The following is a 16,401-nucleotide window of genomic DNA, read 5'->3' as shown; positions in this document are numbered from 1 at the left end:
TAGTGTGTGTTTACTCCTTGCTGGAGCTGAGTGCTCTGTAATCCACGGGCTGAGGATGGACAATAAGCACTGGATATTGCCTTGGGATTTGAGGAGGATGACTGTTTGTTATTAGCTGCTGGCTGACAAATTTGAGGGTGTTTTGGCTGTTGCTGCAGCAGGGTTCACTGTGAGCCTCTCAAGGGCGAATACGCAGCAGGAGGGTGTAGAAAGCCACTTTCCCTGCATCTTATCTCCCACCATCATCTTCCCTGGACTTATTTTCCCAAATCCTGCCCCTGCAGGTCAGGAGTTCAGTTGAACTGAAAGTTTTAAGCATTTAGGCAGGTTCTGACTGCCCTCCATAAGCATGTCTGCATATGGGAAGGGTTTTCTGCCCGTGCTGCTCCGTGTCTCCTGTCCCTTGTTCCTCCTTGGGAGCTGCCTTCTGGTTTATCTCACAGCTTTGCCACATCACCCGTGGTCTCCATGGCCACAGAGCTTTGGGACCTGCAGACAGGAAGGGAAATCAGGCCTGAAGAACGATCCATAATCCAGTGTTGGACGAGAGGTAGATGGTTTGTGCTGGTGTTGGAGCTTCCTGGGTGCAGGCACCAGCCTTAGAGGACAGCATTGGCTCTGTCTCAGCTTCTAGAATCCTTCAGTGACTGTAGACAATGAGAAGAAATGAGTGGTTTGGAGTTACAAAAACACCACATTTACTCTAGGGGTGTTGCTTGTACACTTAACAGAGTCAGGCAGGAGCACTGAGGTGGAACTCAAAGAAATTACCCTTAAAATTCCTTTATTTTAGGCAGAACGCATCTCCAGAGGCAGAGTTACAGTTGGAGGTGCCCCCATCGAGGCCCAGGGCTGTGGTACAGCCAGCCCTGGCTTGTTAGAGGTAATTAGGGCTGATTTGGGATCATGTGCAGCTGTGGTGTGGGACCAGGTGGCTGCAGGGAGCTGCAGCCTGAGATGTCTGTCTGCAAGAAAGAGCCACCCAAACCTCTGAGCCCCCTCCATTGGACTCCCCCATGCCTTCAGTGAGTATTAATTGCTTAAACAGTCATTAGGAGTGGGATGGGGCTGAGCTCCTGGAGGGAAGCTGGGCTTGGAGCCTGCTTTGGGGTTGGGGTGCAGCAGCCACTTCCTGTTTCTGTGGTCATTTTTTTTCTCTGGAGCTCTTAAGACTTTGTGGTTGGCTGCTAAAATGTCACTTCTGGTCATTTTTTAAGAAAAACCATGTGCAGGAAAGAATATTTTCTTCAAAAAATCAGCCCTCAAGCTCTGTGCTGTTACCTACCCCTTCCACCACTGATTCCCAAAACACAACACTGATCACAATTCACAAATTTCTTTTAAAAATGTATCTTTATTTGCAGGGTCTGCCTCATTTTTATGAGTTATTTAACCACGGGGAGCAGTTTTTCCCTGTGCCAAGGCTCTGAGGAAAGGTGCTGGACACCTTTTCGGTGCCGCAGGGCTGCGCCTTGTCCTACCTGGCCACAGGGAAGGCAGAACAGCCCCAATTCCGATGGTTTCTGTCAGGTTTGGAGGCCCGGCCTGGAGGGTGTGTTCAGCAGGAGGGTGTTCGGCCCTTGCACTTGGATTGGGGGTAATTGTCGTAGGATTTGCGGTAGGTGTTGGCTACCCTGTGGAAGCAGTCCACCGCTGCCTTGTCACAAGCACAGCTGCTCTTTTGGCACGAATTCCCAGCTCCTGGAAGAAAATTGGGGGGGATGGAGGCAGGCAAAGGCTGTGAGGGTCAGGGGGAGTTTTTTGGACTGTCTCCACTGTTGAGTTTGGGGTGTCTCAGGTGGTCTCACCTCTGCGGTGTGGAGCTACCTGGCCCTGGAGGGAAGGCTTAATTCGCTTTCTCTCTGATGTGTCTGTGGGTATTTTCCTGGATCGCTGGGATGTGCTTTGCTTTGGTCCATGGAACAATGAGTTTGCTCTGGGGGACTCACGGCAGCTGTGCCTGGTCCCCATCCAGGCTGGGAGGGTCACCTCAAACCCTCCGTATTTGGCCTCTCAGGAAGGACAAGGCCCCTCCTCAGGGAAGTCTCCAAGCTCTAAACTTCACCATAATCCAGCAAATAATTTTTTGCCTTATTCCTGGCACTTTTCCTGTATTTCCACCCACTTCACTGTGTGTGGTTTCCAGGCTAGGATGGTCTAAAGGGGATCTTGGAAGCCAAGCTCCCTGAGAGTGTGGGTGGCTCTGCCCCCGTGCTCAGAGCTCTGCCCCCCTGCTCAGAGCTCTGCCCCCGCCTCACTCTTACCGCAGGTTATTTGGTTGTTTTGGAAGGAGTACTTGTAGGTGGTAATTTTGGCGTTGCAGTGGGAGGATGCCAATCTCTTGTAGCAGCAGTCGTGGGCGTGGCAGCACCTAGGGACACGAGAGCCGAGGTCAGGGCAGGCGACAGTTGGGACAATGCAATAGAACATCAAGGACGTGCATCTTTGCTGCTGCTAAACCGCTTCTAAAGAGGCTTTGAGGACAAGCAGCAATTTTCTCTTTGCTACTTCCATTCCCAGGAGCAGGAACAGGATTCCCCTCGCTGTACCCAGGGAGGTGAGGGGGCACCTGCTCTGCCTTCCCCAGGCCCCAGCTTACCTGTCGGTGGCATCCAGGGGCTGTTTGGATCCCCCCCAGCCACAGTAGCAGCCGTATCTGTTGTAGGCCAGCGGCGATTTCCCAGTCTTTTTCTTAATCATCATTCCAAACTGGAACAAGTTGCAGCTGACAAGGGCCAGTCCTAGGACTGGAGATGGGGGGGTTAGGAGCACTGGGAAAAGCAACCTCCCATCCCACCTTTCCACAGCAGAAATGAGCATTTCACCCTCCCCATCTGCCTATGCACAGGACCTGGGAGCTGCCCCGGGGTGGAAGCTGGCAGGGGATACTCACAGAAGAGGAGCAGCGAGAGGAGCTTCATTCTGGCGGTGGCAGCTCCGGGGTTTGGTGAGCCCGAGGTGCTGCTGGTTACACCTTTTATGGCTGTGCACCCTCAGTGGGGCCCCTCCTCTGGAGAGGCCAAAGTGGGCAAATATTGACAATCCTCCCCATACCGGTCCAGCTGCTGTGCAGGTCTGCTGGCATTGCTGGGGGCCCTGGCTGTGGGATGCCTCACATAGTGAAGCTCTTGTCAGGGAGGTTTTGGATACGTGGGGCAGCCTGGGGTCGAGTCTGTGCATGGCTCTGGGTGTCTCAGCATTCCCGGAGCTTCCCTGAGCAAAATGGGAGAACTTGAGGGAGAACAGGAACCCCTTAGTGCAAGGTGTCCCTTCCCATGGCAGGGGGTGGAATGAGACTGTCGAGGGGTCTGTGATTCCATGATCCACTTTCTTGCTGAATGAGAGTTTTTTGATGTCTTGGCTAGAAAACACCGTTCTGTGTCTTACTGTTTCCATCTTGACTTACCTGGGCAGGGAGAAAATGCAGCCAGTGCAAAGCATCCTCCACTCTCGACTTACCAGAGTGGGTGAGATGCAGCCTGGGGAGTGGAGGAAGATCCCACAATCCCCAGAATGGCTGGGAATTCCCCCCACTATCAAGAAAACCACCATACATGGCCTCTGCCCAGCTCTTTCTCAGTGCCCAGATGCCCCCTGCATTTGGGGATGCTCCATCCCTCTCCCCGTATGTGCTGGGCACTGAGTTTTGCTCTCAAAAACCTCGTGGCATGAGGTGTGTGGTTCACCTTTATTTAGAAGCAAAATAAGGCAAGTGGCAGGGCAGAAAAAACGCAAGTGGTGTATGATGGAAGGCGGGGAAAAAAGAGGCTGCTTGTGTCGTGAGAATCTCAAATCGGTGGTACTGAACAACGATTTAGCAGATTCCTTCTGGCAGAGATTGCAGGTGCTCTGTGCTGCTTTTTGGGGAACCCCAGCATGGGCAGGCACTGAGGCAGGGGAGGAAATCCCCCCCGGGGCTGGTAGGGAAACTGAGGCAGGGAACAAGGATGTGACTTGTGTGAGAATCAGAGAGATGCTGAGAAAAGGGAACTTGGCTCAGCAAAATCTCTTCCCCCCTCTGGCATGGGCCCTTTGCCTCATCAGCTCTCTGGGCTAATTTAAGTAGTCCCCTGGGATGGTGTTGAGTTAATTGGCTAAACCAGGATTTGCCATTTGCCATCATTCAGGATTTTCCAAGTCCACAACCAGTTTTATCGCAGGGGAATAAGGGATATTCTTGTGCACCAAGTTGGCTGAGCTCCAGTGAAAGCCTCTCCATCCCAGCCCCTCTACGTGTTGCAGGTTTGCAGGATCCCTCCTTCAAATGGGAAATAAGCCCCCCCAAGCCAAATGCCTCCTGGGGAGATGTGGATTTTGTTTCACAGTATGAAAACCACAACTTTTGCAGCCCAGCTTATTGCAATGCTCTGAGGGGGTGCAGTATCTGAGCCAAAGCATCAGCACTTGGAGCTCTGTGTGAATGGATTTGTACAGCCGGATGTCCAAGCAGTAAAATTCATGGATGGTTAAAATTCACCCAGAATTTACAAAGGGAGAGTGTGATTCAGTTAATCCCGGCCTGCAATCTGTCTGGGATATCCTCTCGGCAAGGATTTGATCCTTGATTTATGTCCTGCAAACATCAGCTGCTGGGCAAAGAGCTCCTTCCTCATGTCCCCCAGGATCCCCCACGGCTGGAGGAGGGGGAGGGTGGTAGGGCCTGATTCCTGGGTGACAGCTGGCAGAAGATTGCTGATTTAAGGGCTGTTTCCTGGTGCCCTTGATTTTAGCTATGGGGCAATCCAGGGGAGAGTACTCCAACTGGGCATCAGCCCCTGGGGAAATAGTGTTTTGCTGCTGTTTCTGTGGCTTTATTTCATTGCTGAGCCCCCCTAGGAGAGTTTGGAGCACTGAGACCTGCTGGAGTCAACACCCCGGGGCACAAAAGCTGGGGATGCCGAAGGGGGGGAAGCAGCCACTGCCTGAGCGGCCTTTTCCTAAGGGATGTGCTCAGGGCTGTTGCAGAATTGGGCCAAAACATTCTTTTCTGGTGAGAACTCTGTTTTGCTCAGCACCGGGTGTGAGGCAAACTCCCGGCCACCCTGTCACAGCAGAGATTTAGGGGATCACAGAACATCCCGAGCTGGAAGGGACCCACAAGGATCATGGAAATCCAAGCCCGGCCCTCCCCCGCCATCGTGCCTGCCCCCCAGCCCTTCCACCAGCCTCCACTTCTCCGTCCCTCAGAAAAAAAAGGGAAAATTTCAGAGCCTGAAGGTTAAGAGCTAAGTTGGGGCAGTTCAGGGGTTGTGTCACCCCTCAGGTGTCATTTTCGCTGGGTACTTCAACCAGAAACCCATCTGAGACGTGATGGGTGGTCGCTGGGCTCAGCTGAGTCACGGCACGCTGCGAACCGGTGCTTTGGGCTCTCTGGTTTTATTTCGGAGCAACAGGAGGGAATTTGCTGTGAAGCAGGAAGCGGAGGGAGCGGACAGGCAGCCGAGGGGAGACGCTTCCCATCTCGCCCCTCACCGGGACGAGGGGCAGGTGTCCGCCCCTCCCTTGTTTTGCTGTGCTGGGACACCACGTCAGCGCTGCTCCCCCTCCTCGGATCCCGTGACGCGGCTTCACCGGAGGGTTGTTGTCCTCGCCTCGAAGCCAAGAAGGCCCGAGGAGGAGGCTCGCCAGGGCTGGGAAGCGCTGCCGGCGCCGTCCCTTCGCGGCTCAGCCCGGAGGCGGCTTTGCGAAGGGAGGTTTTGCTTCAGCAGCGCCCGGCCCGGCCCCGGCACCTGGCGCGGCGGCGGAGCTGAGCCCGGCGGAGCCGAGCCCGGCACAGCCACGCCGCCCGCTCGCACCTGCAGGCGCCGCGCTGGCACCACGTCCCCGACCCTGCGGGGACCGACAGCGCACCTGAGACCTTCCCCGAGCGCCCCGGGACAGGGCGCCGCGAGAGAGGGGATGGTGCGGAAAGGGGCATCCCGAGCCGTGGGGGGAGCACTCACTGCAGGTGGGGAGCCCCGCCCGGGCCGCAGCGAGGGGCGGCTGCACGGGTCCCACGCGGCACCGCCGCGCTGCCAGCCTGGCATAGCAGCAGGCTCGGAGCAGGCAGCACCTGCGGGAGAAGGAGAGCCTGGACTCGCCGGGAATGTGGCACCGGCCGCTTCTGCCCCACCTGACACAGGCTCTGCGAGCCGCCAGCTCTGCATCCACCTGCTCTGGGTCGCCCCGAAGCTGCTCTTTCCAGCCCGTTCCCACGCCAAGCCTCTGCTTCCCCGTGCAATCCCTGCCCAGCGTCCTGGCTTCGGGACCGTCCCTCTCCGCTGGTGCCATCCCAGTTGTCACTGGCACCACCCTACTGACTCCGGGATGGAATTAGGGGTGACCACTGCCTCACTTTCCCTACTTCCCGAAAACCTGATTCTTTCCTGCTGCTGCCAAGCACCTGGGCTGCATTTTGCAAAGCTTCGGGGAGGGGCTGCAGAGCCCCGGGGTTATCCCGGGACCAGCGTTAGCCCTCCGGGGCAGTGTTGCCTGTACCGGTCCATTGAAGCCCTCGAGGTGCCCCATCCCGAGTAGCATCCGTGGGCAGTCAGGTTTCCTACGGTGCTTCCCTCGAGTCCCGGTGTGAACGTGCGTGGGTGCTTCCCATGAGCTGTGAACACACCTAGAGTGACCGGAAAAATGTGATTTTTTTGTAAGTTATATGCAGAAATGAGGCCTGGGGCACTGGGGAGGGAAGGAGGCCTTGCTGGGAGTCTCCCTGAGGGGTGGACAGGAGTTTGGGGATGAGCCTGGCTCCCGTCTGTGGGTCGGGGATGCACTTACTGCAGGCAAACAGCATTGTCAGTGCTAGCAGGACCTTCATCTTCCTCTCACCTGGGCCTGGGAGGAGAAACAGGGCACAGGCTCAGCCGAGCAGCGTGGCCAGTTTGACAGGAGCTGTCGTGAGAAGCTTCCTCTGAAATAGGATCAACCCCCAAAATTGGGAGGGAGGAGAGCAACTGTGCCCCCTCACATCTGTGTTGGTGCCTCTTGGCCGAGAGCAGGTGGTTTCTGAAGCTGCCCCCCCACCTGAGCATCCCCCACCTCCCGTCCCACCACTCCCGCACTTCTCACCTCCTGTCCCACCGCTTTTGGCACCCAGTGCCGCTCTCCCCCCGGCTGCAGCCTCCCAGCTGTGCTTTCATTGGGAAGCGATTACATTTTTCCTGCAGGCACGGGCCGTTCCCGCTGCCTCCTCCCGACATTCCCCCCGTATTTTCCTTTCCACAGCAGCGGCGTGAGGGGGGGGGAGTTGCTCACCAGGGATCTTCCTCGCTGCCAGTCTGTCCTCCCGGGGAGAGCTGGCCCTCCGTGTCCAGCCCGCGAGCTCCGACTGGAAGCTCCAAAATGACTCGTCTGTCCCAAACCCACGGAATGCTACGCCCCTTCCCCCCCGGCCAGCCCCCTCTCCCCGTGGGCTGCAGCCTCGAGTGACGCAGGGGCCGAGACGGAGTTCTTGGAAAGTTTTGGGAAGATGTTGATTATTTACGGGGATTTCTCTCCCTGCCCAGCAGCAGCTCTCAGAGGAGCGAGGACGTTGAACAAGAACATTGTTTATTTCCGCGTTGATTTAATTTACAGCAGCTCTGGTGTGGTCAACACAGGCAGGGATGAAGGGCGATCCCAGCGCGGACCCGCGCATGCTCCGGCCCCGCATCCCAGCTCCCATCACCAGCACAGCTTGTTGGGGTAGAACTGGTAGAGTTTCCTGTAGCTCCTGACGTTTCTCCTCAGGCACAGCGCCAGGCTGCGGTCGCATTCACAGGACAAGTAGGAGCACCGGGAGCCCTTTCCTGCGGGACGAGGGGAGCTCAGGGGCAGCTCTGGCTTTGGGGGGGGGGGGTGACACCCCCTTTTCCAGGGCCCTACTCACTGCAGGAGAGCCTGTCATGGTGCCAGCTGTAGCGGTAGAGCCGTGTCTTGGCATGGCAGTGGTAGTTCAGGAGGTTTTGGTAGCAAGTATCGTGCAGCTGGCAGCATCTGCACAGGAGATTGAAGCTTTAGGGGATGGAATTTTCTCCCCCTCACCCCACAAACTGAAAAATATTCAAGAACGTGTCCAGCCAGGGGGCTTTTAAGTGGATTCTCACCTGTCTGTGGCATCCTTGGGGTGCCCCTTGCCCCCCAGGCCGCAGTAGCAGCCGTAGAAGCCGTAATGCAGAAGAGCGTTTTTCCCTGTCGCCTCCGAGATCATCTGGTGCAGCTGCAAGAGGCTCCCGTGGGCTGGGGACAAGCCTGGAGGGGGAAATCAGGGAGATCACGCTGAGTCCCTGCCCCCCCAGCAGCAGCTCCATCTCTTCAGCCCCCAAATTGGCACCTAGGTGGTGATGTCTTAGAAATCATAATGCAACGGAGAGGAAATTTGTTCCCAGCTTGGTGCAGGAGAGTTGTTGCACATCTGGGAGAGCTGGTGGTGGGGAAAGGTGAAGAAATCACCAGCCTGGTCCTAATTTCAATGAATGTAACTGCACAGAGAACCTTGGGACTGAGAGAGCACACTTACCCCAAGCAAACAGCGCAGCGAGGCCAAGGAGAGAGTTCATTCTTCTGACAGCTCTGGGGGAGGAAACCAAACCATTCCCTGTGATACCAACCACCACCTTCTTTCTTTCCCTCCTCATCCAGGAGCAGGGATGCTCCCTCTCTCCAGGGACTAGGAGAGGTGAGGGGCATAGGGATGCACCCATTGTTTCAGCACAAAGAGTCAGGGATGGGAAGTGATGGGAATCAGATGGTGGAGGGGTGGAAAAAAGCAAAAATCAGGGGAAAGGCAGAAAAATTGGAGGGATGATCAGCCCTCGAGGGCTGCACCCACTGCTCTTCTTCTGGGCTGGCATCTCAGGCAGCATCTCCTTCAATCCTGCTTTCCCAGCATGGCACTCACCCCCCATTTGCAGCGCAGCTTCTGGTTAGAGGAGGAAAAGAAGGAAAAGCAATCCTCCATCCGATCCTGCATCCCCACTTACCTTGGGAAAGCCCTGCTGGCTTGCAGTGCCCTGCAACCAAGTGGGATTGCTTTATATAGTTTGCTCCCATCTGCCTGGGGCTCCTTTGACCCAAATCTCGCTGACTGGGCTTTCCTGTGAAGGGGAAGGTGCCATCCTTCCCCTTTCGAGGAATGTCAGAAATCCCCCAACGCCCCGGCTCCGTACCCCACGCACGGGGTGGCTGCTACGTGGGATGAGGTGGAAAAGCAGCGTCACTTCCAGCCCAAGGAGGAAGCAAACACCCTCTGCCTCAGCCAGAGATGCCCAAGGGCCTTCTCCTCTGCCCTTCTCAGCACCAAGGAGCCGCATCAGGGGGGAAAAGAGCAGCCCTGGTTCAGGCTGGGCATGGACAAAGCAGGTTTGGGGCTTTCAAGGGGATGTAAGGTGGTTCAGGGAGATTTATCAGTTCTCTGGGAAAAGTTTATGGGCAACACTGAAAGCATCTCTAAACGTGCAGTTCCAAGAGACACGAGGCTGGGCAGACACTGGATGGTTACACCCTCGCTCACCATGAAAAAGCAGAGAAGCAAAATGAATGTTCCGAGGTGAGAAAGTGCAGCTTCCCTTTATTTCTATCCTTGTGGTTTTTCCGCCCCCTCATTCCGCCCTTCAGCAGAAACCATTCAATCATCAACTGCCCTCCTGAATTAGCATTTGCCTCATCTAAGTGGTCAAGGCTTTGAAATCTTCCTTCCTCTGTGGATGATTACTCTTTAGCCCTTATGTCCAAGAGTCATGGAGTCCCAGACTGGTTTGGTTTGGGAGGGATGTTCAGGAAGGAAGGTGATCTGTCTGTGTCTTTTGTCTTATGTGTTGGAAAAATAGTTTTTTGTTGTCCTCCACTGACAAAGTTTTCAGCCAAGCCCTGATTCCAGCTCTGCTTTGTCCCTTGCTTTGTGCTTATCTGAATTGCCCACAGCTCGTTAATGCTCCTCGGGCTAATTACTGCCTCATTAATCACTTGCAATCCGTTTATGTACTCACGCTGTTTTCCTGCTTTTAGTGTGTTTGCATTAGAAAATGTGTTTCTATGAAATGCCGTGTATGGAATGGTTTATAGCAGGAAATAGATATAAAAGAGCAGTTCTGTCGTTCCGAGTAAAATCCTCATGTGCCAGAGACCAAACATCCCAGAAGATACTGGGGATACTCCTGTGAGCTTCTCCCTGTGCTGAGCTGTGCTTCAGGCTGTCCTGACTCTGGACCAGAGGAACATAAAAATAATATACAACTTAAAAACCATCGTGATGTGAAGCCTCTCATTGTATTTCCGGGACTGTTTTGTTAGTGTTCCTCACAAAGCTGTTTGGATGTGCCTTCTGAGCTAGGAATTAGAAATTCATAGAATCCCAGAATCCCAGATTGGTTTGGATTGGGAGGGACCTTAGACCCACCCCCCTGCCATGGGCAGGGACACCTTCCACTGTCCCAGCTGCTCCAAGCCCCGTCCAGCCTGGCCTTGGACACTTCCAGGGACCCAGGGGCAGCCACAGCTGCTCTGGGCAACCTGCTCCCCAAACTTAGTGCTTCACATTGGGACAGATCTGTGAATTACAGCCCTGTGGGGACCATGGAAATACTGGGGTGTCAGGCAGATGTTGTGGCTGAGCTGTGGGATGCAGAAGTGCTCCCCAAATTCGGCAGCCACAGTTGCAGTGCCTCAATCTCAGCAGCCCTTACAGGAAAACACCACGCAGAACCAGTTTGCATCCCTTTTATTGTATCTCTTTATTATCTTTGCAGGGAAATGAAATCAAGAGAGGAAGAAGGGACAAAAAAGAGGAAGCTGGTGTGTCTTTCCAGGAACTGGTGGGTCTCCATCCATGGTGTGTGTGCCCTTCTCACCCTGAGCAGCACCTCGCAGGGGGCCTCGGGGGCTCTGCCTTTTCTCAGCCCCCAACCCAGGCCTTTCTCGCTGGGGTAAAAACCAGCCAAAATCTGGGACTCTCTGTGCCGATTCCCCCTCCTCAGCACTGCAGCTTGCTTCCTTGGCATTTGAGCTTGAAGTAGAAGCGGTAGGAATTGTTGTAGGAATGCAGGGTGCTCGCGAAGCACGAGGCCACCGCGGTGTCACACAGGCAGGTCTCTCTCTCGCACCAGCTCTGCTCATCACCTGCGGGGGGAACACGGAGCCCTGCGGCGGCTTTCCCGGCCGGAGACACCGGGGGAAGGGGAAAGAGCAGCGCGTCCCCGTGCTTGCCCTCCCCAACCTGCCCACATCCTCAATGCCCATTCAATTATCCCAGGCGGCCGGGAATGGGGCTGGATTCATGCAGGGGATGCTCTCTTGTGTGCCCTGCTCCGGGGATGGGGTGTCTCGGGGAGCAGTGCTGCTCCGCACTCCCCGCTCAGTACTCACTGCAGGTGACGTGCCCGTCGGTGGAGGAGAAGCTGTACGGGGTGATCAGGGGGCTGCACTTGCCCTCCCTCAGCCTCCTGTAGCAGCAGTCGTGGGCTTGGCAGCACCTGCGGGGACCCCACGTCAAACCTCGGCCCCCAAACCCTCCCTCGCCACACCTGGAGGGCAGAGGGAAGTCCAGCCTCGAATTTAAGGCGACCAGGAGGAGGAGGAGGCGGCAAGGCAGCAGCGGGACTTGGCCGGGGAACGGTGCAAACCCCACCCAGGGCTGGGAGGCTGCCAGTGAGGGGCTTTTAGGGACCCCAGGCTGGGAGCGGTGACGCTGTTCTGGGTACTCACCGGTCAGTGGGATCCACGGGGGTCCCGGTGCCCCCGATGCCGCAGAAACAGCCGTACCAGCTGTAGGACAGCAGGGCGCTCTTCCCCGTGGCCACCCTGATCATCCGCTCCAGCTCCAGGACGCTGGTGCCAGCCGGGAGCAGCCCTGCGGGGACACAGGATGGGCTCGTGCCGGAGCAGAGCGGGGAGCCCGGTGGCATTCCCTGCACCTCGCACCGGCAGGGGCTTTAAGCTGATCTGGCATTGCTGGATATGTGCACTTTCAGGGCTTGAACCATGAGAAGCTTTATCCCCCTCCTCTAGAATTATGGAATCACAGAATCATGGAATGGTTTGGGTTGGAAGGAACCTCAAAGCCCATCTTGTTCCACCCCCTGCCATGGGCAGGGACACCTTCCACCACCCCAGGCTGCTCCAAGCCCCGTCCAACCTGGCCTTGGACACTGCCGGGACTGGGGCAGCCACAGCTGCTCTGGTCAGCCTGTGCCAGGGCCACCCTCACAGGGAGAATGGCTTTTACAGTCTGGCTGTTACAGCCTCTTGATTTGGTCTGGCACGAGATATTTTGCCCTCTGGACTGGCTCTGCCATGCTGCAAACTGCAATCCCCCATCACCAGGATCAGCCATGGGCTTGGCACAGGCAGGAAAGGTGACAACAGGCTCCAGGGCCTCCCAAAATAAATACGGATCTCAGCATCCCAAAGCCTCCCCATCACAAAGCCCTCCAGGACTGCAGCAGTTCTACACAAAGCACTAGAGAGAAACTGCCAGATTTAAAAAAACCTGAATTGTTCACAAAGACTCGGGGTTTGTACATGGATCCCGGCCTGGCCAGGGACAGCAGGGCACTTACCACAAGCCAGGAGCACGGCAAGGAGGAGATTCCTCATCCTGTGGCTGCCCTGGAGAGGGAACAACAAGGACGGGCGATGAACCAGGGGCAGGACAGAGGCTCCTCCAGTGCCCCCATGAGGGGCAAGGACCCATCTGGGCGCACCCGGGCAATGCCTCAGGCGCAGTTGTGTCACTGTGGATACACAGCGTTGTAAGGCATCACCGAGTGAATCCCGACGGTTCTTTATCCCAGTTTTGGGATGTGGCGCCTGGCAGGGACATGGTGGCTCATCCTGCCTGGGGCTGGTGGAGCAGCTCAGGACCTGCAGCCCTTCCCCCGTGCCCTGAGCTGCCTGCTGAGCACCAGGGCAGTGAAATCCCCTCTCCTTACCCCACCCGGACCTGCAGCTCCAACGCCGCCGGCTCAGTGGGGTGGGTTTATATGTCTGCGAGGCCCACCCCCTCCTCTATCTGTGCTGACGGCGTGCGTCGTTCCGAGCTGGGCTTTCCTGGAACAGGGAGCAGATTCCCATCCTTCTCTTGCCCAAAACCCACAAGTTTTCCCACAGCAGTGAGCACCAACACTCCCTCCATCGTCTCGCTCATCCCTGGGCACGAGGCTGTCTCCATCCCTGTGTGAGGCCAGTCAAGGCCTTGGCCATGGTTTTAAAATCCATGGGATTTGGTAGCTGGAGAGATGGGATGGATTTACATCCAGGATGGCACCTCAGAGGCCGTTCAATCCTTGTTCCAGGTGTAGAGGCAGCACTTTGGGCTCAGTGTTGCCTTGGTTTAGCCAACTCACTCCCTGAAGCCTCAAAGATGATTTCACTTGGCTCCTTCCTTGCCACTGCCTCCCCAAATCCATGGCTGCATCCAAATCTGGCCTTGCCAAATTGCAAGGGAGAGAGTGAACACCAGGATTGCAGTTCCTGGGTCTGCAGTTTTCCTGTCCTGCCCTCAGGTTTTCCTGTCCTGCCCTCAGGTTTTCCTGTCTGCCCAGGGGGCAAGGGGTCTGTGAAATTAAACCACCAGCAGCAAAGGCTGGAAAAGCCATGGAAACCCGACTTGGAATGCTTTGGGAATACAGTTTATTTAATTACCATAAGCCAAACATGATACGGAGACACGGGGGAGGCAGAAAACCAGAGGAGATAAGGAACAAAAGCTGCTGTTTTCCCTTGAAACAGTGGGGCCAAGAGCAAACACAGACACAAGTGCAGGTATCGGGTGATATGCAGGGCCCCACCCTCAGGGATTACCACACTCCTGGGGAAGGGAATTCGGGTTGGGAATTGTGAAGAAATGACTGAAATGACTGCTCTGGAGTCAAGAAGAGAAACCTTTGCTGAAATTCCCAAGGGCCACCAAAGCTGACATGGAAGGGATTTCAACCTCTTGGCTGTCCTCCAAGGTGGCAGAGCTCTCTGTCTGTCCCTGGGTTTTCCTTCCTTCTAACCTTTTATTTCCTGCTGCAAGTGGAATAAATCCCCATCCAAGCCTGTTAAGGATGGGCAGCAACCTCTCACCTGCCTCCCCACTCACCATCTGCACAAGAAACCACTCCAAAATGCCACAATGACAACCCCAGCCCCTGCTTTCCCCACCTGACTTTTAAAACCATGGCATCCCTAATAATTAATTAATCAACCCCTTTCCCACCTCCTCCACAAAATGCTTCCATTGCAGAAGGTTTTCCCCACTGTGGTAGTCATCATCTGTGCTGCTCCTGCTTTGGTGTTGCAGGCCCTTGGATTTGGAGGGAAAATCTGGGACTTTGCTGTAGAGTTTGGACAAATCTGTGTGAAAAGCATTATCCAGAGATGTAAAAGGAGAGCAGAGGGCTGGGATCACATGGATTTGGAATCCACACATGGTTTTAACTGAATCCTCTCATTTTAGGCCCTCCCTCTCTGTGGAGGATCTCAGGGGAGCACCCACACAAAGCTGAACTCTGTCTTTAACTAACCCACAAACTCGAGGACTTAAAAACCACCTGTGGAAGTTATTATCCCACTGGAAACGTGGAACTTTTCAGCCTTCCTACGGAGCAAGCAGAGCCGAGTATCGCCCACCCATCTGTTTGTTCAGGGCCCTATTGAGGTGTAAATACCCCGTGTGCTTTGATCTGCAACGCGCCCGTTTTCCCAGCAGCGTTGCTACACATCCTGGCCTGCGGTGAGCTGATAGGAAGCTATTTCCCTAATTATTTTATTTATTTTCAGTGCGCAGGTTCGCCTTGATCCTCCCACCCCGCAGGGTGGGGACCCCAAGTTTATGGTGGATATTTATTGCTTGTTTCTTGCTGCCTTCGATGGGCATCTGTTAGCTTGAAGTAGGAGTGGGTTTAGAAAGGGATTAACGGGGAGAGATGGGAAGGTCGGTGTTTTGTGGGGTGTTCCCAGAAAGAAAACTGACTCAGGGATCATTTGTAGTCGGGGGGATCAGGAGGACTTCCCCTCCCTCCCAGCTGCAGCTTTCCCAGCACAAACTCCCCCACAAGAGTTGTTTTAGATCCCCGCGTGATCTTGTGGGTGAAGTGTAATTTTTTAAGGTGTTTTCATCACAATTCGTGAGTTTGGGGTTTATTTGTCTGGTTTTATTCAGCGGTCACTGAATAATGTCACAGGGAGGTTAAACTTGTCTTGTGCTCCCATCCTGCTGCCTTTGCTCAGGACGAGCTGTAACGCCTTGGTTTCAAAGCGCTGGGGTTCAACCCCAGATTTGGGTATTTAAGCAGGGTGACACCATTGTGGTTTTGCTTTGGGTGGGTTGGAGGAATGAGAATTCCTGCGGGAGGGCTGGGACACCCCGGGTTCCACAGTCACCCGTGGGTGGAGTTTGGGAGAGGCCCCTGAGCCACCCCCTGCTCCCCCCTGAGCCACCCCCTGCTCCCCCCTGAGCCACCCCCTGCTCTCCCCTGAGCCACCCCTGCTCCCCCCTGAGCCACCCCCTTCGTGGTGGGCGAAGCCCCCGGAACCTTCCCAACGTCACGGGGCTGCTCCTGTGCCATGCCGAGGCCTGAGGCCGTGTCACGGCCCCGTGCAGAGCCCACAGCGGGTCACGGCTGTCCCTGAGCCTGGGGACGTCCCCCGGCACCACATTGGGACATCCCAGCTGTTCCCAGCCCTGGTTCCATCATCCCCGCAACATCCTGGTTGTTCCCATCCCTGTATCCACCCCGGGACATCCCAGCTGTTCCCAGCCCTCGATCCATCTCTGGATCCACCCCGGGACATCCCGGCTGTCCCATTCCTGCCTGCTCCCATCTCCATTCCCATCCATTCCCATCTCCGTTCCCGTTCCCATGCATTCCCATCCCCGTTCCTGTCCCCGTCCCCGTTCCCATCCATTCCCGTTCCCATCCATTCCCGTCCCTGTTCCCATTCCCATCCATTCCCGTTCCCGTCCCCGTTCCTGTTCCCGTCCCTGTCCCCGTTCCCATCCATTCCCGTTCCCGTCCCCGTTCCCGTCCCTGTCCCCGTTCCCATCCATTCCCGTTCCCGTTCCCATCCATTCCCGTCCCTGTTCCCATTCCCATCCATTCCCGTTCCCGTTCCCGTCCCTGTCCCCATTCCCGTTCCCATCCATTCCCGTCCCCGTCCCCATTCCATCCCCGTTCCCGTCCCCGTTCCCATCCATTCCCGTTCCCGTTCCCATTCCCGTTCCCGTCCCTGTCCTTGTTCCCATCCATTCCCATTCCCGTCCCCGTCCCCATCCCCGTTCCCATCCATTCCCGTCCCCATTCCATCCCCGTTCCCGTTCCCATCCATTCCCGTTCCCGTTCCCGTCCCCGTTCCCATCTATTCCCGTTCCCGTTCCCGTCCCCGTTCCCATCCATTCCCGTTCCCGTTCCTCTCCCCGTTCCCATCCGTTCCCGTTCCCGTTCCCATCCGTTC

General features: G+C 55.9%; 3 protein-coding genes across 6 annotated transcripts; all 3 read right to left on the bottom strand.

Annotated features, from left to right (window-relative positions):
* Positions 1 to 1,334: 1,334 nt before the first annotated feature.
* LOC125337232 (acidic phospholipase A2 PLA-1-like) lies at positions 1,335 to 5,109 on the bottom strand. The gene is made up of 4 exons (XM_048326685.1): positions 2,894 to 5,109; positions 2,600 to 2,747; positions 2,265 to 2,371; positions 1,335 to 1,701 (listed from the first exon to the last, which is right to left on the bottom strand). The coding sequence occupies exons 1-4, from the start codon at positions 2,919 to 2,921 to the stop codon at positions 1,559 to 1,561; spliced, it is 426 nt and encodes a 141-aa protein (XP_048182642.1). The 5' UTR covers positions 2,922 to 5,109; the 3' UTR covers positions 1,335 to 1,558.
* Positions 5,110 to 5,357: 248 nt separating this feature from the next.
* LOC125337230 (basic phospholipase A2 sphenotoxin subunit B-like) lies at positions 5,358 to 9,050 on the bottom strand. Of its 4 annotated transcripts, XM_048326682.1 has the most exons (9): positions 8,949 to 9,050; positions 8,486 to 8,538; positions 8,073 to 8,217; positions 7,856 to 7,962; positions 7,243 to 7,775; positions 6,766 to 6,822; positions 6,478 to 6,604; positions 5,943 to 6,052; positions 5,358 to 5,829 (listed from the first exon to the last, which is right to left on the bottom strand). In XM_048326682.1, the coding sequence occupies exons 2-5, from the start codon at positions 8,523 to 8,525 to the stop codon at positions 7,651 to 7,653; spliced, it is 417 nt and encodes a 138-aa protein (XP_048182639.1). In that variant the 5' UTR covers positions 8,526 to 8,538; positions 8,949 to 9,050; the 3' UTR covers positions 5,358 to 5,829; positions 5,943 to 6,052; positions 6,478 to 6,604; positions 6,766 to 6,822; positions 7,243 to 7,650. The 4 variants fall into 4 exon arrangements, with proteins under 4 accessions (XP_048182639.1, XP_048182637.1, XP_048182638.1 ...); XM_048326680.1 differs by lacking the exons at positions 7,856 to 7,962; positions 8,073 to 8,217; positions 8,486 to 8,538; positions 8,949 to 9,050 and having other exon boundaries at positions 5,358 to 6,052; positions 6,766 to 6,898; positions 7,243 to 7,647; XM_048326681.1 differs by lacking the exons at positions 7,856 to 7,962; positions 8,073 to 8,217; positions 8,486 to 8,538; positions 8,949 to 9,050 and having other exon boundaries at positions 5,358 to 6,052; positions 6,766 to 6,879; positions 7,243 to 7,647.
* A 1,638-nt stretch (positions 9,051 to 10,688) lies between these two features.
* Positions 10,689 to 12,614, bottom strand: LOC125337231 (phospholipase A2, membrane associated-like). Its single transcript, XM_048326684.1, has 4 exons — positions 12,522 to 12,614; positions 11,668 to 11,812; positions 11,329 to 11,435; positions 10,689 to 11,082 (listed from the first exon to the last, which is right to left on the bottom strand). Exons 1-4 carry the CDS (start codon positions 12,556 to 12,558, stop codon positions 10,937 to 10,939), a joined length of 435 nt encoding a protein of 144 aa, XP_048182641.1. The 5' UTR covers positions 12,559 to 12,614; the 3' UTR covers positions 10,689 to 10,936.
* Between the last annotated feature and the right edge of the window lie 3,787 nt (positions 12,615 to 16,401).

This window comes from Corvus hawaiiensis, chromosome 22 (genome assembly GCF_020740725.1).
Source record: "Corvus hawaiiensis isolate bCorHaw1 chromosome 22, bCorHaw1.pri.cur, whole genome shotgun sequence".
In the NCBI taxonomy this organism is placed as follows: Eukaryota; Metazoa; Chordata; class Aves; order Passeriformes; family Corvidae; genus Corvus; species Corvus hawaiiensis.
The sequence above is the reverse complement of the archived record's forward strand: the minus strand, read 5'-3'. Positions and strand labels throughout refer to the sequence as shown.

Bases quoted from the DNA above. Each gene is read 5' to 3' on its own strand.
- LOC125337232 (XM_048326685.1), bottom strand. From the start codon at position 2,921: ATGAAGCTCCTCTCGCTGCTCCTCTTCT. The intron at 2,748-2,893 runs GTGAGTATCCCC...CCCCATCTCCAG, and splicing joins CCTCTCGCTGCTCCTCTTCT to TCCTAGGACTGGCCCTTGTC. The intron at 1,702-2,264 runs GTAAGAGTGAGG...ATTTTCTTCCAG, and splicing joins AAACAACCAAATAACCTGCG to GAGCTGGGAATTCGTGCCAA.
- LOC125337230 (XM_048326680.1), bottom strand. From the start codon at position 6,805: ATGAAGGTCCTGCTAGCACTGACAATGCTGTTTGCCTGCA. The intron at 6,605-6,765 runs GTAAGTGCATCC...CGGTCACTCTAG, and splicing joins GACAATGCTGTTTGCCTGCA to GTGTGTTCACAGCTCATGGG. The intron at 6,053-6,477 runs GTACAGGCAACA...CTTCTCCCGCAG, and splicing joins TCGAGGGCTTCAATGGACCG to GTGCTGCCTGCTCCGAGCCT.
- LOC125337231 (XM_048326684.1), bottom strand. From the start codon at position 12,558: ATGAGGAATCTCCTCCTTGCCGTGCTCCTGGCTTGTG. The intron at 11,813-12,521 runs GTAAGTGCCCTG...GTGTCCCCGCAG, and splicing joins TGCCGTGCTCCTGGCTTGTG to GGCTGCTCCCGGCTGGCACC. The intron at 11,436-11,667 runs GTGAGTACCCAG...GGGTCCCCGCAG, and splicing joins CCCGTGGATCCCACTGACCG to GTGCTGCCAAGCCCACGACT.